This window comes from Pagrus pagrus (genome assembly GCF_965226575.1).
Source record: "Pagrus pagrus genome assembly, chromosome: 13".
In the NCBI taxonomy this organism is placed as follows: domain Eukaryota; kingdom Metazoa; phylum Chordata; class Actinopteri; order Spariformes; family Sparidae; genus Pagrus; species Pagrus pagrus.
Window position 1 is genome coordinate 13,117,353 of NC_140197.1, and position 25,189 is coordinate 13,142,541.

Consider the following 25,189-nt stretch of genomic DNA (forward strand, 5'->3'; position numbering starts at 1 on the left):
TATTAAAATCCAATTTCATTTCTCCCACTTCCACCAGACAGGCAACAAAAAAAAAAGAAAAAGAAAAAAAAAAAAACAGGCAGTCAACAGGTAGAGAAGCCAGAAAACAAAAAGAACCGAACAGCCTCAAACATAGAGGGAGACGATTTAAAAAAAAAGAAAAAGAAAATAAAATTAACAACAAAATCAACAGTCAGGAGGTGGTTGGTGCAGTTTATTTTGTGGTTGAAGGATAATCCGTCAGCTGCAGCAAGATCCGTATCGCTGAAGACATAGTGCCGGTGTAGAGCTGTAGAGGTGTCCAGGCGGGGTGTTAAAAGTGATGAACACACACACATACGAGCACGCACACATGCACGCCCACACAGTCTCTCACGCACAAACACACACACACACTCACACACACACGGTTGGTTACAGTCTGTGGTTATGGTGTGTTAAAGTAGGTAGGGAGGAAGGCGGAGCAGGAGGAGGAGGAGGAAGAGGATGAGGAGGACGAAGAGGAAGGGCGGGCTGCTTTAGTTGTGGATCTTGATTGCTTTCTCCAGGTAGGTGTAGCGACCTCTCTTTGGAGCCTTGTTGAAATGGTCCAACCCTAGCCAGGGGCGCGGGTGGGACATGTTACCTGGAAGGAGAGACAACAGAAATAGTGTGTTTAGCATTAGCAGTACAACTGAAAAGGATCCTTCACTGGATATCGCTCAAAATGAAAGAACCCACTTCAACCCACTAAGGCATTACAGGGCCCTGTTTTGCTCCTAACGGGCCAGGTGTGAATACACCCTATGATGACCGGTAATGAGCTCTTGCATGAATTCAATTGGCGGACACAGTGCATTTAGGGTTTTTTGTACCCCGGAGCATTTTGCGGATCCAATGCAGTGGCCTCATTTAAATGACTGACCTCCCAGGACTGTCCTCATACATTTGCATGTAGCCAGTTTCATAACTTCATAAAGTAACAGTAACTACAGCAGTGGTTGTGTTAGCAGAAGCAGCACTAAATACCTGGCTGTGGTTCAAAGTCCTTCAGGTTGACCTCATACTCGTCTTCAGTGATGTACTGATGCCGCCCCATCATCACAATCGCAAACTTGAACTGAGAACGAACACACACACAAAAAAACATGTTATTCCACAACCTACGACTGTTTACTGAAAACTACATAAATATCCAGACTGATTTTTTTCTGATTTCTGCCACACTGTATGTTGACTCTCTGATTGTACAAGCACTGTGAGTCGTGTCGTACCTTCTCAAATTCTTTCTCCTGGATTTCCAGCATGGTCTGGATCCTCCTCATCACCTCCCGAAATGACTCGCCCTGTAGAGAAGGGGGGACGGTTGGGAATCAGGGAAGGAATCAACCAGACAAACACTGAGCATGAAGTTGGGCAATACATTATGTTAAGGAGAATAGAAACTCTCTTTCGCACATGAGTACAAACACCAGGGCTCGAGACCAACAGTGACCTGCCATGGAGGTGATACAAACTTTTTTAGGAATGAACAGATATTGATATTGCCTGGACAAAAGTGATTTTTGTATGTGTGAGTATAACTATTGCTTAGCAAATGACAAACTGAACCGTGCGCTAACTGCAATGGGATGCGTCGTGCTGTTGCTATAGTTACCATCACTGGCTGATTACTCAGAACGAGCCCTACCAAAAATAAAATCTGACAGGATGCAGTAATAACTCACTATCGACCCCTTGTTAATGCTACATTTTAACAACAAATCTGTGTTGAAATCAGGAGGAGAGTCAGTTAGCTGTTAGCAGCCAGTAGGCAGCACAGTCCTGCGGTGTGTTGGCCAAGAAAACTAAAAGCTAAACACACAGTGGGACTGAGGAGGTTTTCTGTTCATAGGAACATGAAACAACTGCAGTTTAATGTGTTAACACAACAAGGTTATAGTAAATATATGTACCAAAGTACTTTAGCCGAGATCAGCTTGGAGTACTTTGAATGAATACGTTTAACTAAGTTCAATGCATGATGATGAAGTAAAGGAACATTTTGATTTTGGAACGGTTGACATCTTGGTAAAGCGGTTAAAAAAGTTAGTCCGGAGGCTTGACAAACAAACAGAAACACACACCTGTCTGATCTTGAGCAAGAATGGGATCCCAAAGGTGCCGAAGACTTCCTTGTGGAAGTGAGCAACGGGGATTAGCATTTCACTGTCCTTGTCCAAGTCCACCTGGTCCAAAGGAATCTCCTGATTGAGGGGAGAAAATGGGTGAGTGAGGCTGCTACCAACTGTAGAGCAGGTTACGAAATGTGTGCATGGTGAGCTCAACATTAACAATCACATTGTTTGGTGTAATAAGTGCAGGGGAATTTGAGCCAGAAGCGGTTTTAACAGCCCTGTTCATCAAAACCCTCCATATAATTTCTTCCAAAGTGGCTGCTTGTGTAGACAAACTTTGTGGGCGAAAAATATATCTGCCACGCTGACGGCCTGTGAAGTGATGGAGTGGCGAGAGGAAAAATGACTAAATATAAACTACAAAGACAGAAAGGAAAAGCCTCACATATACACTTACCTCTATTCTGAAGGTGCGGCTGGCAGCCGGAGATAAACATTCTAGCAGCTCGTCCTCCTGGTGAACCCCAATGATTTTATAGCTTACTATCTCTAACAGCCTGCAGGGGGAGGAAGAGAGGAGGAGAGATGAAGGGAGAGCAGACAGAGGAAGAGAGGATTAATAATCTACAGTCGGTAAATACATTTTTAGAGCATAACATCACATTAAAAAGGGAACAACATAAAAATTAGTCAACAGAAACAACAGCTGGAGGCGAAATGAAAATCCAAGCTATTAGAAAATTAGATGGATTGGTGCTGGCTGTGGTTGCTGCACTTAGTTTTGAGTACCTGAGGTGAAAAGCTGGTAGAGCCAGGCCATGATTTGAAGTAATCAGTAAAATCTTTTTAACAAGCAGCTCATACATATTCTGAAAATGTTTCTTTGTTCAGATCATTATCTCGGTAAATGAAAAAGGATGAGAGAAAAGGTTCAACAATATCCAAAATGGAAGCCAAATTTACAGGCTTGAAAATGACCAACCAGCACTCTCTGAACTGTTCCTGACCCACGATACACTGGCAGGAAAAATATGTTTGATATATGAGAAGGTTTGTGCTATACAGGTTGAACTTCGTCTGAGGTTGAGGCAGGTGAGAAAGTGACAGACGACCGGCCCCACTGTCAGCTTACAGTGGTTTAAGTCTATCCAACGGCAATGTGAAATCTTATTTTATGTGTGTGTGTGTGTGTGTGTGTGATAATGTGATAATGCCACGGCTGGGATGAGAAATGTCTTCAGATTGCATAAAAACAGCGGATATGACCGAGTGATAGTGTTAGGGTTGTTTTCCATCTACAGAATACTGTAGCTGTCAAATAAACAGCGACACACACATTAACACACAGAGTCCCGCGGGATGGATACCTGAGCTTCTCAGAGCCTTTTTCAGAGAGCTCCACCGCCTTTTTACATTCTTCCAAAAGGTCCCGCACACAGCCGTGCTTGTCAGGGTAGAGGGTGATCTCCTGCAATGGACACACATACAAAGTTTATGTCTTTGATAAGTCAAATGTTCTGTGTGATTCCAGCAGAGTGTGTGGGTGAGACTGACATGCATTGTGTGGCTGATTAATGTGTGTGAATGTGCTTTACCTCCTCTCTGAACTGGCTGTTGAGCCATATGGATTTAAAACTCCTCCTGTTCTCAAAGTCTGTTATCTTCATCTTTAACTGTGGATGAATGAAGAGAGAAAGTGTCGTTATAATACGTTATACATCATTTGCAAGTCACTGAAGTATCTCATGTCACACTCATCCGTACAGCTACAAGGAAGTTTCATAAACTACCAGCTGATTTATTTGGAAAATAATACACTGATGGATGGTGATGGACACATGTTCATCTTTTTCATACATGGGGACATCTACCCGAGCGGACAGCTGTAAATTGGCTAAGATAGCTTTAGCTTTGTTAGTTCAGTCAGGACCATCTAGTACAAGCAAAGTCATAACATAATGACCAGCTGGCCTGACACCTCCCTGTTGGAATATCTATCAATTTAGCCTTTGACATAAATCAAGTGTCTCCATCTCCAAATATGGTTTTCTGTACAGACATAATGCGATCCACAATAATTTGAAATCTCCTCGATAGCACTTCATAAATATTTTTGACATTGCAACAAAATTGTAGGGATGATGATGATTGGCACTTCAACAAAATACTGACACAATGACATTTTAAGTAATTGAAGAGTAGAAGTAGAATAGTCTGGTTAGTTTAGAAAATGACATCACTTTATAGTGATGCAGCCTTTAAAACCAGAAAAAGACATCAGCTATGACATATCATGATATAAAGATACCCAAAATCTATAGTCTCATATCACGGTATTGCCAAGCCCTAAAAATCTAAAGACAAAACAAAGGAATAGTTATTAGGAAAAGACAAACAAGGTCCGAATGTAAATTAAGATGATAAGCAGCATGAGAAACAGTGAAAAATCAAGACATCTGGTAGGCACCAGTGGCCGTCTTAGGTCAACCTTAACTTTTCAATTAACTCATCCATGTGTGAAAGACAAAAACAACATTTACTAAACAGAACAAAATCCCAGAAGCCCCAGAGATGTCGAGTCGTTCCTACCTGCTGGTAGTACAGTTTCTTGGGCTGCCGAGGTTTGAAGAATTGCAGCAGGTCCCGCAGCGTTCCCTCATAGTTGTGTCTGAGAGGATTCCCTGGACCGTCCCTGTACCTGGCCACCACACCACCAGGCAGGGGGGGAGGACGACGAAGGGGAGGAAAGAAAGATGACAGGAGAGGGGAAACAGAGGGTGGGATAAAGGAGCGAAAGAAGAGAGAAAAGAGGAAGATTGGGTAAACAGGAGGGGAAGACGAAAAAATTCAGAGAGATGCAGAAGCAGAACAGAGGAGGAGTGGAGAGAGAGAAAGAGGAGGACGGGAGGGAGGCAGAGTGGGAGGAGTTAGAGGAAAACAACAAAGAAAGGTGGGGGGGGACAGGTTACGCAACATTTCTACTGACAACTGCAAGTAATCAAATCAAAGGCAAATATGACACATTCTGTGAGATAACTGGAACCTACAACAAGTTAAACAGGCAAACAGTTTGTTTGCAAATGACTGAATTGTTTTAATTTATGTCTTACACAACATCCCACCTTTCTTTTGTTCAACATAACCAGTCATGTGAAATTACCACTGTAAAACTCTGATTTGTATGTATGTGTGTGTGTGGATGAGACAAGCCTCCTACCCCTGTGATTTGAAGAACTGCAGCAGCATGGGATCTGTGTTCAACCTCTGCGCTACTGTCTTGGCCACCTGACAAAGAAACAACACAAATATTACAAGAGGGGATCCTCACAGGCCTGTCAGGTATCATCTGTGTCTGCTAACTCAAATGCCAACAGGGAGACTTCTGGGATGAGGGACAAAAAAACATTTACACTTTATTTATAAAACATAAAGCTTACAGCTAGGCAGGTTTAAGCATTAAAGCATCAAGTACTTCAACCTTTTTAAAGATATTTTATAGGTCATCTCCCTGATTGCCTTTTAAGGCACACAACAAGCCACAAAATCCCAACATGTCTACCCCACCGCACACATATGATGTTTTAAGGTTCAATATGAAATAGCAGTAAATTACAAACATATATTCAAGGCTGTTGCTTCACTTGACCAATTTAACACACAGAAATGAAATTGTCACTAGTATGTAGTGTTTAAATTAACAATTCAAAGACAGATCAGAGACTTCTCTGTTTAATAACAAAATATATTCTTTTGTTAGGAAAAGTATGTGTTCCTGTCACCTGAGCTAATGCAAACACACTGAATGGTAGTATGTACTGTAGTGTTGGGGGGTAAAGTTGTAATTTCAAAGTGTCTGAATGGCCCGTACCTGAAAATAGTTCATGCGGTTAGAGAGTGTGACCACGAAGCCAGGGTCATTGTGGATGGTCTTGTCACAGAAAATGACGTCCACACGGTGGTAGAGATCCCGGAAATAGTCCTTAGCTGTCGGCAGCTCACTGCTGTCGTTCTCTGGGTCGTCCCTGCGTGATTGGAGAAAGGTCGGACAGTGGGTTAGCTGGGGTGCAGAAAGTGCAGTGTTGACAGGAGGAGGCAGAATTGGGAAGGAATCGCTCTTATATCGCATCCATGATTCCCTCACTTGCGTCTTTTTGTTGCATTTTAGGTCCATCCAAACCGAGGATATGCAAGGTACCCCATCTGGTTCAAATATGCCAGATGTACGGGCTAGTGTCGCCAAAATTACTGAAATGTCGATACATAGATTCTGAACATTTAAAACGGTATTAATATTTTTTTGCAGTTTTGATACGACACTACCAGCTGCATTTTTTTTTTACCTCTCCTTTTTTACAACTAGTTGTCACATACACGGCTGTCGTGCTCACATAACCTCTTCTCCTCCTGAAGTAAATTAACTTATATGTTGTTGTTCACACACAGTACTTTGTCTTTGTTACATTAGTCTTTTAATAAAAATCTTTGCCCTCAGTGTTTTGTCAATATTTCCCCATGATATTGAACGTGGATATTTTTCAAGGTATTGTATTGGAATTAGATATAGTATCATGACAACACCAGTAGGTGTTCAGCTGAAAGTCTTAGAGAGAGAATGCCTTAGAGTTCAAGCAACGAGCATGAAATATCAAATATGAGACTTGGGATGTGACAGTGGCAGATGGAAGGATGGATAGGAGGATGAGGTATGAAGCCAATGAGAAACAGCAAAAAACTTAAAAATAACAATATTTCTAACAAAGAGCTTAAAAAGAAATGCCAAAGAAACATCAAAGAGTCATGCAAGTTTAGCTTCAGGTGCCCTGTGGAGTGTTCTCGTGAACAAACAAAAGTTATGTTTACTTTTAGAGTTATTCACCTAAACACATTGTGTTCTTGAGCTCTGACAAATGTGTTTGGTACGTTTGACTCTAGCATTGTTTACATACACATTCACTTGCTTTCAGGCTTCTTCGCTGCCTTTGTCGGCTTATTGTTACGTTTGCTAATGCTTTTCAGTGAAAATGAGACCATTGGTGGAATGTGAATTGGAATGGCCAGAATGCACAGTATAAACAAACTAGGGACACACTCATGGCAAAAACACTGCACTATAGCACTAATGGTCAAGAACAACACACTGCGCTTTTAATTCTACATGAGATACAAAGGTTATTGGGCTGTTTGCTCAGCTATAAAGTTCACAGCTGCCATCAAAGCAACTCACTGTATTTTAACCCATTCAGCTGTTAAAAAGGTAAAAATGTAAAGGAAGTCAGACTTACTTCTGGAAGACAATGATGTCCCCGTCCATGAGCTCATCCAGGGCCTTGTCCAGAGAGACATCATAGTCCTGTATCCGCTCTGTTAGATTGGGCTTTACTTCCTGTAACACACATGGTATCATGGGAAATGAAGTCAAAGTGAAGCTATGTAAGCACACAAGAGTATTTGAGGAAAGATATGTAAACACACAAAGCTACAGAAGGGTAAAGTGTGAGAAAAGAGAGATGCTGCATACGACAGTGTGAAGGTGTGGACAAGAGAGTTTGTGAAGCAAAGCTTGTGTCAGATAGAAGAGCAAGAGAAGAAGAGTGTGTGAAGGAGCTAGTGAAGAGTGAGAACAAGTGAGAAAAAGACAGAGGAATGTGTCAGCAAGCGAGCGCCACATAAATAGCTCACCTCATAGAGGATAAGGCTAGTTTCCTGCTGAAACCCTGCTCTCTCACACATGACTGGCAGAAGGTCTCCTGGTTACCAAGAGAAAAGAGCAACACAAACATGATTTAATCTTTAAATCCAGAGCATTTTCACTTAAAATAGGACAGTATGCTGGGCTTAAAATAGACTCGGATGTTGCTACCACTTACTTATTTTGCAGGATATAGGTGTGTAGATATGTCCACAATAATTTAAGCTTCTGGTTTTAGGGTCATACATCTTCAAGAACAACATGACATCATCTGAAAAGAAAGCACCAAATTTACAAAAATACAAAAGCACTTCTGACATAGTGACTGATGAAAACATAAATTGTTGCTACAAAAGATAGACAGCATGTTAAAGTAATTAGCGTTAAAACGAAAATACTAAACACAGAAAGAGAAGTAATTAACTTGTTGGGCAAAAACTACTCCTATAATATTACATTATTCAATGTTTCCTACCATAAAGCACCATTTCTAGGAAATTAAAAAGGTGCAGTTTGTCTGTGCCAACACTAACACAGTGGCTTTGCAGTTTGAAACAAAACCTTGAAAATTAATTGGAGGAATAATGTAGGGGTCATTCTGCACTGCCACTTAAGCTTAAAAGCGAGACCTTTTTGCACCTAAAGAATGAGTCACTGAGCTCTCTAAATCAAGTGTCATTAACAAAATGAAGTGCCACAATGCGTGAAACATTGCTAAAAGTGACACTGAGCTGGATAGCTGGTAATGGGTGGGACTTACGGTCTTTGTCGAACTTGGGTAACGTGGCCCCACTGGCCGCCATCTCTGGATCCACGGTCTCCAGAAATATTGTCCAGGGGTTCTCGTTGTCACTCAAGTCGATCATCTGAAAATGCAGAAATGCACAAACCTTAAAAAAATGTATTTAGATACAAGAGTGGAGGAACTGCGTATGCGCAGAGAAGTGCACGCATTCATGGGCAACAATGCTCATGTTACAAAAGCACACATACACTAAGAATCAGTGACGCTTTGCACTGATTGATCACATATGGACCATTTTCCTTAGAGCTGATGCATCACAAAGGGAAACGCACAGCTACTAACTAAGGGGCCCCGTGTCCACATATCAAAAAAAGTGCTTGTGCACTGGGAGAAAAAAATGCTGCACGATGGTTTTGACTGGCAGCTGCTAACACTATGGTAACAGAGGGCTGACCAAATAGCTCATAACAAGCTCACAACACTCAGGGTGATAAAAGCACATCACTCACCAGCAACATTCAGTGTACGGACAATCTGCTCCCACAAATGGGCTTTTCTGTCTCTGTTATGAGAGTTTCCGCCTGATAAAGCTCAGGATAGACGGACACAGCCAAAACAAGCTTGTCCTCCATTTTCTGGATTACCAGGGCGACAGGTGACGAGTCCTGACTGATCTAATGTATGACTGGTTGCCTGAAAAAACGCGGTAGTGACGCATCCAGTGCCTTTCTATAAAGTTGTGAGATTTTCAACTTGAAGCGCTAGGAGCGGCAGCAAGGAAAAAGCGGAGTGCTCTGGAAAAGATGTTGGGCGCTCTAGGCAGCCGCATGCTGCTGCCTACGCTCACTCCCCATTAGAAACAATTGAAAAAGAGGCTGGCGCTCAGAAAGAAATGCTATGTGGACACAGGCCCTGAGGATTTACTTCATGCAACACTGTCAATCAAGCTCCTGCTTAGATTTCTGTCCTCATATTCAAACATTACAGAAGTTGCAATGTTATTTGCAATTGATTATTCTTGACATATAATTAATCATTTTCAGCGACATAATATCCAAGAAAAAGTTCTAATTAAACTCACAATCTTACAAAGGAACCAAAACTAATATATATTACAGCTAGTGCATAAAATGTACTCTATCATTCATGATAGATAAAAAGGTCAACAGGAGTCATCCTTAGAAACAGATGTGAAACAAGAAATCAATTTTTTTTTCTTAGAAAATGATTTTGACCACTTATCAATTATTAAAATAGTTTCTGGTTAATTGTCTATCAATTGATTACTTGATCAATAATCTATTCATTTCAGCACTACCCACACTCCTGTCTACATGATAGATAACAGCAGTTTCCTCCTGCTTCCTGTGAGGTAAACTAACCTAAATTTAACATTTTTTACAATTACAGCTATACTGGATGAACAGTAAAGGTACAGTGGTAGCTTCTCGCCTGACTGCAGCAGATGAAAAATGTGTCCCACAATGTACCAGAGTACCAGAAATACCTGCACTGGTTACACCCACAAATAGGTCTGAAGAGACCCAAACACTTACAGACTTGTTGCAGTCAGCCTCGTAGTCGAGCATAGCGGGTCGCTTAGTTCCATTGCTCCGGGCCTGCATGGGCCACAGCCTCATCTGGTCCTGTGGGAAACCCTGCGGCAAATTAAAAGGTGGGTTTAATTTAATTTGCACTTGGAAAAAGCTGAACAGGAAAGCCCAAAAGGACTTTATATCACAAGTCAAAAGTAGCTGCAGGACAGGTAGATGAGGAGAGATGGATATGAAAGGAGTTCTGGTGGAATTTAAGATTAATTCTGCTTTATTGACTCCAAATTCTTTCTAAAAATGTATTTCAGTTTACTTTTTAGTCATCTTCAGCAACAAAAATTAGGAATGACATGATGTACTTCAACTTAAGCCTGTATGGTAACAAAACATCTGCAAACATCAACCTGCGTGCACACACACACACTAATGTTTTAACCCTCAGACACACGCACTATCGGGTCTCACCATGGTCTGGGAGAGGTTCTGGACAAACTCTTGCAGCGTGGAGCTCTTCAGGACCTTGAAGACTGTGTATTTCACTTTCTCCTCATCATACATGTCGTTGCCCTGATGACCACAGAACTGGTCCTCTGTCACCATCTGGCCAGAGGAGGAAGAGGACAGGAGGAAAACAACATTAGTGACTGACAGCAAAACTGTACAAAGAACCAAGAAATGAAAAGAGAGAGAACCAGAAAGATGACATAGTCTGCAGACATTCGCCCGAACTGCAGCTACGCGTCAGCTGGCTACACATCCTGATCTAACCAGAGCACTGGAGCTGCATTTATTTTAGCATGCAACACATTCAAAATTGCAAGAGGAAAGTCCACATCTTGATGCAGACCACGTCTGTTCAGATTTTGTCTTAGTGGCACTTTGTTATTCACAAAACAACAACTACTGAAAGCATTCAGTCTGAGAAACAAACTGAGATCCACTGCTGAGATCACTTTAAACTAATGAGAAAAAAAGTCTCTTCTACATAGTTATAGGCAATTTGTAAAACTGTTTAACCACGCATACTCCCTATTGACATTTAGTTATTCCTCTTGTTGCCTTTCCAGAGGAAGTAATAGAGAAACTACACTCCTGTCCAGACTTTATCTTTGACAAAATAACAAAAGGCAAAGCAACCGACATCATTATACAGGATTACACTTCTTTGAACAAGCCGTTTCCTCCTCATCACTTGCTGCTCCTCTCACCATCTCGTCCATACTGTGACTGCCAGAGCTCAGCTAGACTACCAACATTCTTGCCTGCTGCCGAGAGGTTTCACTCAGTCAGAGAAAACAACTCAAGATTCATTTAGAGAACCTTTTATGTATACCAACGTATTGCCTTAATGTGATGAAGTCAGGGTTTGTACAGACTTTTAAGAGTAAAATTCAAGCACTTTCAAAATACCTAAACCAGATATTTCTAGACTCTCAGAGTCTTCATCATGACATCTAAACTGTTGCTATAATTGTGTTTGTGACATTACCCACCTGTGCAGCAGCAAAACTGTAGGGAAATCTTTCAGTTCCGATTGTACCTTCTTTAATGAAGCCAAAGTGCAGATGTGTTTCTCATGTATACTCTTCACACTCACGATCTGCACTAAGCAGCTCACACCAAAAACTTTCTGAATTTAATCAGCGACCAGAAGTACTTTGAGTCTGCAGAGCATCACATCACTTAGGAGCACTTAAACAAAGGTCCTGGTTTCCTACCTGGACCTGCATGTAGAGGTGAGCCTCTTGGCGCTCCTTCCTCTTCTGTGCCTCCACCCTTTTCTCCTCCTGCAGACGCTCTACTAGCTGCTGGGGGATGTCCACGTCGGTCATTGGCTGAAGCACCTCACCTGAGATACAATGACAGGCGCAAGTGAGAATTGTACAGCGGGTTCAATACAGTAACATTTTCTTTTAACTATAGTCACAGTGGAAGCCCTCATACATGCCAAATATATTATTGTATGTATAAATTGTACTTTAAGACAGATCAGCTGGGTCAGTTGAAGGGAAACTTTCATGCGTTTCGGGGACACCACTTTTAGTTTAACATTAGCCAGAAATGCAGAAGGTGAGAGAGTATGTTACTTACTGAGCTTGGACTCACGGATGTAGACCAACATGTATGCGTTGGTGCAGTGGCGCACTGAGAGGTCGTCATCATGGCCACCGTAGTTGTGCTCTATGGCCTCTTCCTTGGTGCACCGCGACACCACGTCATCATCAAACTTGCACCACTGGAGAGCGAGAGACAAAATGATAGAAGACAGGGGGGAGGTGGTGGAGAAATGAGGAGGACCAGGGATGGAGAGTGGGGCAAAAAGGCAAGAAAACCAAGGAAGAAGAAGAGAAAAAGAGAAAACCAGAGAGCACTTAAGATGACCATATGTGGCAAATCATCTTTACATGCTTTGAATGAACTAAAATACCAATATGCAAATTCACGATGTGAAAAAACAAACAGTTATTTCCCTGATTATATTATATTAGAACCACCATAAATGTTGTATTGCCCTCTTATATATATATATATATATATATATATATATATATATATAAAAATAGGATGACAAGTACTGGGGTGCTCAAACAGTTTTGTCACACAATGAGTTCAGCAGGAGACGAGTCAGTAAGTGGGTTTTTAGAAAGGTTTTAAGATTGGGTGAGAAAAAAAACAAGACAAAGACTGAACTTGTCAGCCACAAAAGCTGGACTCTTGTCAGGCAACATTTATCCTTCTATGTAGTTAATTCAACACTGGTTTTGAATGGTCTGGTCTTTGATTTTAAGTGGTGAGATTGATGATAACAACCCTTCTGTCAAGCAGCTTATCTGACAATTAATTGTCCACTCTGAATCTGTGTGGGTAGCTCAGCAAATGGTTCACCTAATTTTTAATATCTTTGTATATTTTTGGAACAATGTGTCAGTAAAGAAGTGGCAGCTGATATTTTTAATCTCCACTCTGGCATCTTTGTAGTTTCTCTGCAATCAGCCTTTTCAACAACATTCTATGGACATAATTGCATGCAAACTCAGTACGTATAATATATACAACAGTAGTTAGTCACTATTCTTTAACACGGATTGTTTCAAAATATCCAAAGTTTTAGTCATTTTCTCCAAGGTCTTCATAATAGCTCCACAAAGAAAATATTTTTGAGTACTCATTGTGATGACAAATTAGACCTCTTTGAGCATCCCAGTAATGTCAATAATGTAGTTATGCATTCATATCTCAAATGTATTACTACTAGCGCAGAACCCCCAACCATGTTTACAGAATATTTGGGTGAAAGGTGCATAAAAAAAATGTTCTCACTATTGGTTCCTTGACACTCACTTTGCCGTCTCCCTTCGGGTTAAGATAGACGACGTAGTGACCGCCATGGTTGTCCCCGCTGTGCACTAGCACTGCATGCAGGATGTAGTTGGCTGGGTCCTTGGAGTCTGGCTTCTGAAGGAACTCATCCAGGGGCAACTGATCTGGAAACTCAAACCTAGAGAGTAAAAAGGAGGAGGGAGAAGAAGAGGGTAGACAGACAAAGGATGGGGATTGGGAGAAGTGTGAGAAGATGGAGAAAGGGAAGATGGAAAACAAGGGCAAGAGAGGCGGGAGAGAGAGTTTGTAGAGGATGGGAGATGAAGGACACAGGACAAAAAAGAACAAAGAGTCAAATAATAAGACAAGGGGCAACATATCATGCAAGAAGGAAGAAAGAGAGAACGCAAGAGGAGTTAAATGTGTGTTTGAGTATACATAAAGCCCTAAGGGGGCCAGGTGCTGATGGCAGCGTCACAAGGATGACTCAGAACCCTTTGAGACACTACAGGGGGAAATGAGCTATTCTGGATGGCTGCACATGTGTGTGTGTCTGAAAGTGTCACACTATCCTGGCGGATTGTTAAAACACCATTAGCTCCCACAAAGCTTTATGCAGAATGATACGTCCGAGAGAAGAAAACTCTCAATGACTCACTTTCTCTCTGTCTTAGTGCAGGAGGTCAGGGCACACTGTTCAGAGCGAGCAGGCTCAAGAGCTGTTTCTGGAAATAGACCGCTCCCTTAACCTATGTTAACATGGACCAGAGTGTCTCTAAAATGATGTCTGTGCATCAGCCACTGACGCATTGTGCGAGCATATATCAAAGAATGTACATGCAAGTGTGTGAGAGCAAGTGGTCTGATGTTTTTGGCTGTACCTGTCATTAATCTTGATGTTTTGGTCGGTCTGTGGGTCGTACATGAACCTCATCAGTTGCAGGTGAAGGATCGGAGGAAAGGTAAGGAACTTCACTCCCTTTTCTGCTTCCTGCAACACAAACAAACATCCAATTGAAATGAATACTCCAACCCTTAATGCGTGCAGTATTAGCATAATCACATTCAAATTTCACATTCTTATGTCAACAGGGTCCTGCTTTACCAGTTAAGGATAGCATTGACAAAAATGTTTGGCTTACATTAGCATAAATACCAATCAAAACACAACAAAAATAAATACAGCATAAAACTAAATGTAAGCAAACTAAATAACCTATACACAAAAGAAACCTAATAAATATTTTAGACGCAGTCACTGTGAAGCCTCACCTGCAGGCCATGCTCTCCTGCGTCGTATTTGTTGTCTCCATCTAACTGCTCGGTTGCAACATAATCTTTGAATGACTCGAAGACTGGAAAAGAAGCAGAAAGCATAGACGGTGTCAAGAAAACATCTAAATTAGTACATTCTAAATCAACGTATGGGCATAAACATTACAGAGGATTGAAGTCCTTGTCACAAGAGAGTCTTGTATGGTATACAGCAGGAAATGCAACATCTCTTCAGCGCATGAGGCAATATCATGATAAAGTCTGTTTAGAACAGTGTAATAGATTAACTGATAGTGAAGCCCCACTCGTCCATTGTTGAAGAAAAGCTGTGAAGTTGTGTTCATGTTACTACTCACTGTTCTTCTTTCCTTTTATGCTAAGCTGGATGTCATAGTAGTCCTCTATGCGCTCTGACCGGTAGTCCACATGCTTACACTGGATGTATGACTGGAGAGTAACAAACACACACACACACACACACACACACACGGGTTAGGCTGTATGAATACATGGCAAGTTAAAAATATTATTTCTAAGAGGGCCACTTCTCAATTTAACCTCATTCTATTCTTAAACTGACCTTGTTCCAGGCTACATCCTGTGCCAAGTTAGACTACTTCAAATCATCACGATGTTAACAAAATCTGCAGCAGTATTTACATAATGTACACTGTGCTGACATTACTGTGAAAAATAGACTAAAAAATTCTACCTTCAATGAATAAACAGGATAACTCTCAGCCAAGTGTTATTTGTGTTCTTGAAATGTCACTAACGGTGGACTGAGGAGTTTCATAACTACACAAAATGCGACCATGGCCATAAAGATGAGACATACCACCATCTTTCCTCTGAAGAGCTTGGGGATGGTTCCCTCAACACAAGTGCCTTTCATTTTGTTCTCCACATTGTCCAGGAGCTGGAGCACATAAACACAAACAGTATGTCAGTGATCATTCAGCATGCATAAATTTACACATGCACACATTCTTTAAAAGACCATTAGAGAACTCACCACTCTGCACAGCTCCTGTACATCATGTTGCATGAAGCTATCTAGTGTTTCCCATCTTCACAAGGGGGTAAAAAAAAAAAACCACACACACACACAGAAAGAACAAGGCAGTTAGATACAACATTCACAATGAGTAATGACTAATGGCTGTTATCCATTTCAAATTCTACTAAAAAACTATTTTTAACACAGTCTTAAGGTTTTCTCTGCAAAAGTCATCTGTCCCATGGAAGCAGCAAATCAAATCACCAGGCATTTCATAGATATATCCCACTCTTGATCAGAGACACTACAAAGTAGTGTGAATATCATTCTGATTGTTATCCCAACATGAAAATGAATAGATAAAGTGAGCCTCGTCATTGTAGCCTCAATCTGTGTCACCTAAAAGCCCTGTTCAGACCAAGGAGAGAGATAAGTTGAAACTGGCAACAACTTTCAACGTCCCAATCTGCAATGTTCTGAAACCTGCCAGTTCACGCTAATGTGACGAGAGTGTGTATCATCACAACTGAAACGACTCGCAGCACTTTGGTGTTAACCACCAATTTTTCAGGCTTTTTTTTATAGCAGGATATAATTTTAAAGTGCACAGTGATAGTGAGTTACTTGCTACAGTTGTATTTGTAGTAATGATAAAATGGCAAAAACAAGTGTGTGGGAGACAAAGAGAAAGAGCAGTGACTTGACAAGCTGGATCGCAGGCATCAACATCAGCCAGCCCGAGTCGAGCTGCAACGGGTCAGCTCACAGCTTCACAACTTTCTCCTGCAATGTCCTAAAACAGTTTAATTTTGGGTGCCAATCTTTGGTCTGAACTGGGCTTGAGACAAAAGAATAGGTGAGCCATCATTAACGACAAGTTTACTCTACCCGAAGGACTTGGTGAGTTTCTTGGTGCCGACAGGTTTGTCGCTGTGTTGCAGCTCATAGAAAACCCTCTGCAGAGCCAGGGGAACGCTCTTGGATGAGTCGTCTCCCTCTGTGGGCATCATGTACACCGCCTGGAGAGTTAGGAGGATTCACACATTTAGAAAGTAACACTGTACTTTTTTTTTTTTAACATTTCTTACTTACATTTACTATACAATTAAACTTTCCACATTTTTAGAGCTCCTGTTGGAAAAAAACCTGCAAAACAGCACTAAGACTATGGTGAATTTTAGGGTCTCTGTGAAACCAGATGATAGTAGTAGCACTGCTCCAGGACAAATCAGCAGCAGCTTTAATGGAACAATAATTAACACAATAGATAGTCATGCTAATAGCGGAAGAGCAGCACACAGAGTAGACACACACACAGGTTGTGAATTTAAGTTCACATTTCAGTTTTTAGCCTTTATTTGACGTTGGCCTTTAATACTTGTGGCACATCAACATGTGGACATAAAGGTACAAGCACTGAACAGAAGCTCTAGTGCACACATCTATACATCTATAATCAGGTCAGCGTAATCCAATGCATTTAATGCACATTATGCTGCAAGAATAAAACATACCCGTCGTAGCTGGTTGGTGAAGAAGAGAGTCTGTAGCAGGCTATTCATGTAGCAGGTAGCTCCCTGGTTCTTCAGTCCAACATAGCCAGTGTGTTTCTTAGAGTCCCAGCTGGTAACAGACAGAACGTTGAAGTTAGGGTTTTAATTCCTTAGACCTACACACAGAAATGAATCCGGGGAAAATTGTAGAGGACCCAAAGAAAATGAATAACTACGTACGCCACTCCATGTGGGGCATCTGCCTGGACGTAGACCTCAAAGGTGACTTTGTCATCATCGATGAAGCCCCTCTCTGGATCAGTCACATCCTGAAAAACACAACGACGGTTAATTTCAATAGGAATGGGGAGAAGTAAAAGCAAGAACCAAGACAAAGCGGTCCAAAGAGGAGCAAAAGTATTATGCTGCCAGCCCCTGATAAACACTAATCCGTCATGGATTTGCCTGTCTGATTCTTTACTTACACTCCAGGACATGAAGTTGGAGAAGCCCCAATCATTCTCTTTGTGGAAGAACAGGTGACTGATCCTGCGGCTGAAGGACTTCTCGTCGTCTTTGTAGTTGATGATCTTTAGCATGGCCTGTGCGTGGCATGACCATGACCTGAAACACAGAGAACCGGATCCAGAAATCTTTAAAAGATGTCTTAACATTGGGAGGCAGTAACATACTGTATCTAACCAATTTGGCCATTTTTTCACAATCTCTCATATTATTAAGCTATTGTGTACGCATGGACGAGGAATGAGCTGCCTGCATGAGTGTTATCTAGATTAGATTCTTGAGGTTCATGAGAAATTATAAACTCAAAGCCGTGTTTCATATAAAATATAGTTAATGTGCATGAACAAGATTAATTGCATCTATAATAAAGCATCAAACGAACAACCTGTGGTAAAAGGTGACCAAAGTACAACGTGATAAGGCCTCAATAGCCAATTTAACTTCCTTTCATGTTTCTTTTTGGTGAATTCAAAGAATACCCTTCGACTGAAAGGCCACAGAGGGCACTTATACTTGACTGGAAGATCTGGTCATCAGGATAGCAGTCAAAAAAAAATACTTCCAGAGACCAATAGCACTAGAAGCTGATGTCAATTGGAGATAAATTCAAAACACAAAAGCAGTCACCTCATTTACTGAAACACACCTAATTATTCATCTGTGTAATCAAGCTACGACAAATGCATCTTGAAGGTCCAACAACTCAGAATATTCCTCAGTGTAAAATAACGTCAAACATTAAAAAATTAGATGAATATGTCTCAGCTGTGACCATCCGAGGAGTAGGCGGCTCTGCCTGTCAAATGTCCATGTGTAAATGACACTAGTGAGGGAAGACGCTGTGAAGCTTATGGCAATTTTGAAGGAGCTGCAGGGTCCCATGGCTAAGATAACTGTTACACTGGTGCTTCACCGGTTGCAGCAAAGAGAAAGACATCATTGAAAAACTAATATGACATTTGGGCTTATGTTTGACCAAAGGCATGTGGGAGATTATAACAATTTGGTAGAGGGTTTGATGGTCTGATGAGACCAAAGTTGAGCTTTCCACACGGCATACTACATGCTATGTTTGACATAATCCAAACACCACGTGGAAGCGCACCATGCCAACCGTGAAGCGTGATGGTGGGATGCTTCACAGGCTTTGCAACCGAAAATCAATACAAAGAATAGTGGAGTAATACTGCAGGAATGATGATGAAAAACATTTTAAACTCTGTACTTAATGTACATCAACTTGCAGACTGTTTCACATTAACATGGAAGAGGCTTTATTGTCAAAGAAAGCAGAATTATGTCAAGTGTGACTCAAGGTTATAAAGCACATAAGTTTTAAATAGATCAGCACTAATGAGATATGACTGCACTGATGCGAACAACAGTTTTGTGAAACGTGGCCTCTTAAAAATTATTTAATACTATAAAAACTCTTCACGTAATGTTATCCAAGAAACACTATTTGTGTTTTAGGACTTTCGAAGGTTTCAGGTGTGTGCCTCTGTGTCAGTGCAATGCCCCTAAAATCCCTCGTCCCACCAAGACACCTACGTGGAGTCTGATTCTGCGTTACACTGCAGGAAGAAGCCCACGCTCTTCTGGTGTGGCCGGTCGGGATAGAAGCGCGGCATCACCATTATCTTCCATGGAAGGTTCCGGACGAAGCAGGACGGGCTGAGCACCGACTCACTCAGGCGGCTGAAGCGCTCCACCACGAAGCGGAAAGTCGCCTCTGACCGCCAACTGGTGTCTGTGGAAGGATGGAGGGGAAAAAAGATGGTCAACGGCAGACCGGTTTCCTCTGGCTTTCTAGTCACACCAGGTTCTTTAACAAGACCTGGTGTGACTGTGTAGTGGATATGAAAATGTTTCATAACCTAATGCAAGTCAAACCACTCCACGGCCCATTTAATTCATTCACAGGATGATGCTCAACCTGGATCATTACTTATCACAACTTCTTTCACAGCACAAGCTATGAAACAAGAAACAGTATTAAGCATTTGTAATTGTGTTTGTGTAAGTGCACATCGTCCTCACCATCCTCCATGTCCTCCTCTGTGTTGTTGTGTCCATCTGCCATGGCCACGTTACCATTGATCACGGGATTGGCCGGGATTCTTGGAGGGTCGTCTGTGTCCCCTGCTGTACAAAGAAAGAATCTACATTTTAGGACTGTATGGACAGCCGAGTATGAGCACAGATAGCAGGGAAGCAACCGTTCTTCAATTGGAGAAAGGTTGGCTGAAACCTCTGCGCTGCCAACCATGTTGACCTCAGAAGGTCAGAAACGAGGGGTAAAAAATTTCAATAATTTTGTTGAACAAGATCAATAAACGACGGCATAAAGAGCTAAAATGAAGTCACGTAGATTATTCTCAATTAATTGTTTGGTTTCTAAAATGTCGGGAAACGGTGATCCATTTTAATCAATATTTCCCAAAGCCAAAGGTGACGTTCTCAAAGGAGTAAAGGAAACCAGAAAATATTCACATTTAAGAAGCTAGTATCAGAGAACTTGGATTTTTTTCCTTAAAAAACAAATAAAAAAATACTCAAACAAATTGATTATCAAAATAGTTTGCGAATTATCTGAAAGTTGACAATTAATTGAGTGATCGTTGCAGTTCATACACCGTTGATCTGTATTATTTCTAAATAATGTGAATATACAAATTGATAGAATTTAAGCTTTTACATACATTTGCTAAATGTTCCTTTGGTTGTGGAAACTCTGTGGGGAGACTAATCAAGTTCTGCTTTAAATAGATTCATCCTTTGAAGAGCAGGCCAGACCAATCTGATAATAGTGAGAATCATTTACGTTATAAATACAGAATGAAGACTGGTCTTTTGTTTTAAAAAACAAAAAAGCAATTCTGCAGCTGCTGTCTCCATCTTTATCTCCAGCATCTACATACATACTGATTCCTCTTTTCCCCTTTCATACATTTCACTGGGAAAACCCTGCTGAGACAGCATGACAAGTCTCCTTTCCTGGTCTGTGTGTCAGAGTGAGGGCAAACGGGAGAGAGAATGTGTGTGCATAACAAAGACCATGCAACATTACAGTAGGCTGGGTAATTATGGACACAATGCGGGATTAAGCTGCAAGTCATCGCTCAAACAAAAACACATGCGCGCGCGGAGGACAACAATTATCCCAGCCGAATAATGAGACAGCTCGATGCACAGTCTCGTCTATCAAAACACATTGATGACGGAAACAGAGGAGCTAGAGTACACTTAGAGGAGTGAGGGAAATCTGCCGGGATCCTGTGATGATGACAGTGATCACGACAGCATTGATACCAACACTGGCATATGTCTCCAAATGTGTTGATGTGCCAGCCCGTCTCTTACACTGTCTTTCATCGGTATCTGTGTTTCTCGTCTTCTTGTGAGCCGACAGATGCACTGGTGTCAATTGTGTGTGTGTGTGTGTCTCCAGGTGACGTTACTAACCGAGTCCTCCAGAAGACTGACCTCGTTTCCCCAAGTGGATTACACTGTGCTAATGGTGTCTGTCAGTCAACTTCATGACAACTTCTTGTCCCGCCCACTGTGTCGGTCTATCCTGGAACCTCCGAAAAGTATGTGCTAATGGATTGGTCACTGAAATCTGCACCAGCCGGAGCTGCTTGTAGAATTTAATACTGGACAAAATGCCATATAGGTTCACTGTGGATCTTACTGCCACTTAAACTATGCATGTGTCTGGAATGGGAAATTCACAAGCATCTCAACAAGCTGACTTGCCATTTAAAAACATACATTTCCAAGAAGCATCACAGCAATTGATCTGAATACCTGCTATGGCTGCACTTCAACTGTGACTATTAAAAAAGGCACAAAGATATCTTTCCATTCAAGTAGGAAGCAAGTTTCTTTTTTTTTAACCTTTCCTTATTTTCCACAGCCTCTGGACTAAATTCAGCACATAAGTTTTTAAATCATCAAGAAAAAATTTCTCCCATGAGACAACTGTATGCTGGGCAGAAAAACAACTCCAGATGTTTGTTCAACCTACAGCAACAAGGTTGTAACAGCACAGATGATCCTGTTACAGTGATTTGGCAATAAGACACTTGAATGCTGTTTGATGTAACACACCACACTAAGCTGTGATTCTATGATTTCTGAATTTTAAACAATGCAATAAAGGTAGGACCACTCCGAAACCAAAGTCATTAAGTACAAATAATGTCATTCAATGAAACCTTGACTTTTTGTTTTTTCCCTATTAGAAAAGTACTCTTTCCCTATTAGAAATGTTATCTTTTAAGACACTGCATAGTGTCTGTTTTCGATCAATTTCCCTAAATTCCTACATTTTAAAGAGCCATTACAGGCATAGATACTCGAGTGATTGTGTGGCAGCAACAGCCTGGCAAATCCTAGTAACACTGCTGTGGCAAAACAGATAAAATGACTGAGATATGAAGAGTGCATGATGGCTTAACCCCACTTTAACTGTATGGAGCCTCAAACCATAAAGGAGTTTATTATGTTAACTTGTTTTCATTGTCCTTGTAAGGCTGCAATGCACTGGGAGAGAACCCACCAGGGGTGAACGGAAGGGGTGAGGATGTCTAGTGAGTGCACCTGCTACTAGTAAAAACAAGTATTACAATGAATAATTAAATGCCACCTGAAGCTGTTTCTATAAGCTAATGCATCTAATTAAATACGACAAGTTGAAAATTGTGTTCTGCAGAATAACAAGCAACAATATGTGTGAGAAGCCATGACAAAATGACTCGGACTAAATGACGCAGTGATGCTGAGGGCTCCCACAAGCCTCCACTCTGTCCAAACTTGACATAAAAAAAAAAACATAATAAAAACTGGTGGCAGAGCAGGTGTTTTGTGTGTGTTTGAAGCTTGTTAAATGCTAACAGAGGTGGCCGTACTCCAAACCTGACTAACAAAAACACAGATCATTAAAAATGGCGAGCTCCATGCCGTTCGGTCTTCCATACAATGAAGCAGCAAATCCCCGCGCTGCCAAAGTGCGGGCCTGGCTTACCGCAGCGGCGACTACCGTTATATGCCAGCAATGCCACACGTTTATCACTCGGCTGTCAAGCGTCAGCATTCAACAAATAAACAACTAAACCAAAGTACAATTTAATTGATGTGTTTACAATTGTCATCTGCTCTACTGGAATGGCTAAACTTATTATACCAGTCATTTTAGCAAATCACGATTGACGCATCTGCGTTAGCGTTAGCTACATAGCTAACATTATCTAGCAAACACTAGCCACAGATTCATCTGCAGGCCGTTATTAGCTAACATTAGCTGGATCACTAGTACCAGCTAACAAGCTAGAATCGATGCTCGAGAAAAATATCCCCCAGAATAAGCACATTATACGGTTGGACAGCAATTAGAAACATTTGAAAAAATCTAGATTACGTGAGGCAGATATTCAAGGCCTAACATTCGTGCAATGGCCAAATCGAACGTTGCAAAATACAAGCCTCCATTTTGGAACGCCACACACCCCCTCCGTGAGCATTAGCTGATCAGCTAACTAGCATGCTAGCCAGCGATTGAACGTAAAGAAGTGGGCCTTCGAGGCTAATTGACTAGCTTAAAATTAGCTGCCCCGCTAGCAGCGTACATTGCCTTTTACCAGCTTAGTGAACACATAAGGTAATTAAACAGATACCCGGCGAACTACACGTATTTACAACAAATATTATTTAGTCAAATATATTTACTTTGTATTTTGGGGGCCGAGCTTTAATCTAACCTTACTTACTTATATCGTACTTTGCAGGCCCGCATTAATGTACCAAGCCATCAGACACGATGCTAACCCACTATCTTTAAAAGAGGCTAGCGAAAAGGTTCACATTGAGCACCTTATAGCGGGTCGTGTTCTAACGGTACCAGTCAGAATAGCGAGGCTACGGTTACTTTACTCATGAAATAAGATATTGTTGGTGAAGAACACAGGTGCCGATAACTGTCAAAATCAACCCAAAGCCCACAGTGAAGTCCGGTGAAGTCAATACAGCAAGATTAATTTACCCTGCGATGGTTCCATCTTAATTGCAAGACTAACGGCCAGACTGTTTACAAACATTTACGCTAGGTTATCAACAACCTGCGGGCCTGGAATTCCGTGACGGCGTTTGGATTCTTAACGGCGATGATTTGGCAAAGTGCGTCTGATAACTTGTTACAGCAAACGAACGTGAACAAAAGCTAAACGGCTTATTTGGAAACACAGTGAACGATCCCGAATGAATGATTTGTGTGGCTGATCTCTTAACAGTGTGGATGAACGGCTCTTTTGCGTTATTTACAAGCAATAGATCGTTGCATGCGTGCGGAGAGAAATACAAGCTCCATTCGCTTAGAACGCAAAATGAGGTCAGCTCCACACAAGTATGCTGCAACGGACGCACAATCAGCAAAAATTCAGCCGGCTATCCTAGCTAGCTTCGGGCCTTCATGTTTACTGTCAAGTTGAGCTCAGCTTGACACAAATAAAACCTCATGCATTTCCCATGCAGCCGTTAAATCCCGAAAAAAGTGTCCGTTCCCCCTTCTCGGGACCATTACTCACCTTCCATCTCCATGTCCTCTGGTTCACTGAGCTGCTGCTCGCCGGCTTTCTGTTGCTGCTGCTGCTGCGTGTGGTGATGGTGGTGGTTCATGTTGGCAGCTGTTGTTGTTGTGGTGGTGGTGATGCGGGGCTCCCTGCTATCTCTGTTACCCTCGACCTTGTCCAGGGTCGGCTCGGTGGGGAACCGGGTTCTGGACTGTTGGTGAGGTGTGGTAGGATGCGGAGGTGGGGTGGACAGGTCGAGCCTCGGCGGCCGGGCCTGCTCTGTTGCGACCTCGGCCTTGTCCGCTGTCAGCGCCGGGGAGTGAGGAGGGGAGGTCGGCGGGGGAGCGGGTAGAGAAACGCGGACGTATTTGCTCGCTATTCGCCCAATCTCGGCGCCTTTGGTGGGTGCGAGTCGCTGGTTGACGGCGGGGGGGCGGGATGGATGGACCGGGGCTCCGAGGAGGGAGGCCCGCTGAAATTAGCTAAATCAATCCGGCTTTACCCCGGGAAATGTGGGGTAATAAGACAACGCACAGCACGACCTGCACCTTCAGGAACAAATACCCTGTTTATAGCTAGGTTAGCAGTAAGCTACCTGACACTAGGCAGCCAACTGCTGATATAGGTACAACAACAATGAAAACAAAGGCTCATTTGATATAGACACACATTCAACAACTTTGCCTACGATATCCCCAGTCCGTGTGCTCCTCCGATTGTCCCTCGTCTGGGGGAGAGCGGAGGAAAAAGCTATCCATTCAAAGCAGTTTCCAATACGGAATAGCACTAATGTTGATTTGGAAGTTCGCGGAGACGAAGAGTTGCCACGGGCCGACACCAAACCAATTCCCCCAAACCACCCCTAACACGATAAACGACGAAACGCGGCACCTCGTTGCATTTCTAGCCAACCTCTTGTTTCT

General features: G+C 42.0%; 1 protein-coding gene across 6 annotated transcripts; it reads right to left on the minus strand.

Moving 5' to 3' along the window:
• Window positions 1–199: 199 nt before the first annotated feature.
• usp7 (ubiquitin specific peptidase 7 (herpes virus-associated)) lies at window positions 200–24,737 on the minus strand. 6 transcript variants are annotated; one of them, XM_084372339.1, is made up of 31 exons: window positions 24,282–24,737; window positions 19,738–19,842; window positions 19,249–19,447; window positions 17,658–17,796; window positions 17,413–17,501; window positions 17,194–17,302; window positions 16,568–16,698; window positions 15,695–15,749; window positions 15,518–15,598; window positions 15,036–15,126; window positions 14,677–14,759; window positions 14,286–14,395; window positions 13,405–13,582; window positions 12,175–12,319; window positions 11,802–11,932; window positions 10,549–10,683; window positions 10,087–10,188; window positions 8,546–8,651; window positions 7,964–8,056; window positions 7,776–7,843; window positions 7,379–7,479; window positions 5,965–6,118; window positions 5,314–5,381; window positions 4,686–4,794; window positions 3,692–3,769; window positions 3,464–3,564; window positions 2,554–2,653; window positions 2,106–2,225; window positions 1,254–1,325; window positions 1,009–1,099; window positions 200–625 (listed from the first exon to the last, which is right to left on the minus strand). In XM_084372339.1, exons 1-31 carry the CDS (start codon window positions 24,370–24,372, stop codon window positions 519–521), a joined length of 3,342 nt encoding a protein of 1,113 aa, XP_084228465.1. In that variant the 5' UTR covers window positions 24,373–24,737; the 3' UTR covers window positions 200–518. The 6 variants fall into 6 exon arrangements, with proteins under 6 accessions (XP_084228465.1, XP_084228460.1, XP_084228461.1 ...); XM_084372334.1 differs by having other exon boundaries at window positions 19,738–19,839; window positions 24,282–24,507; XM_084372335.1 differs by having other exon boundaries at window positions 4,686–4,788; window positions 24,282–24,507.
• Window positions 24,738–25,189: the final 452 nt, after the last annotated feature.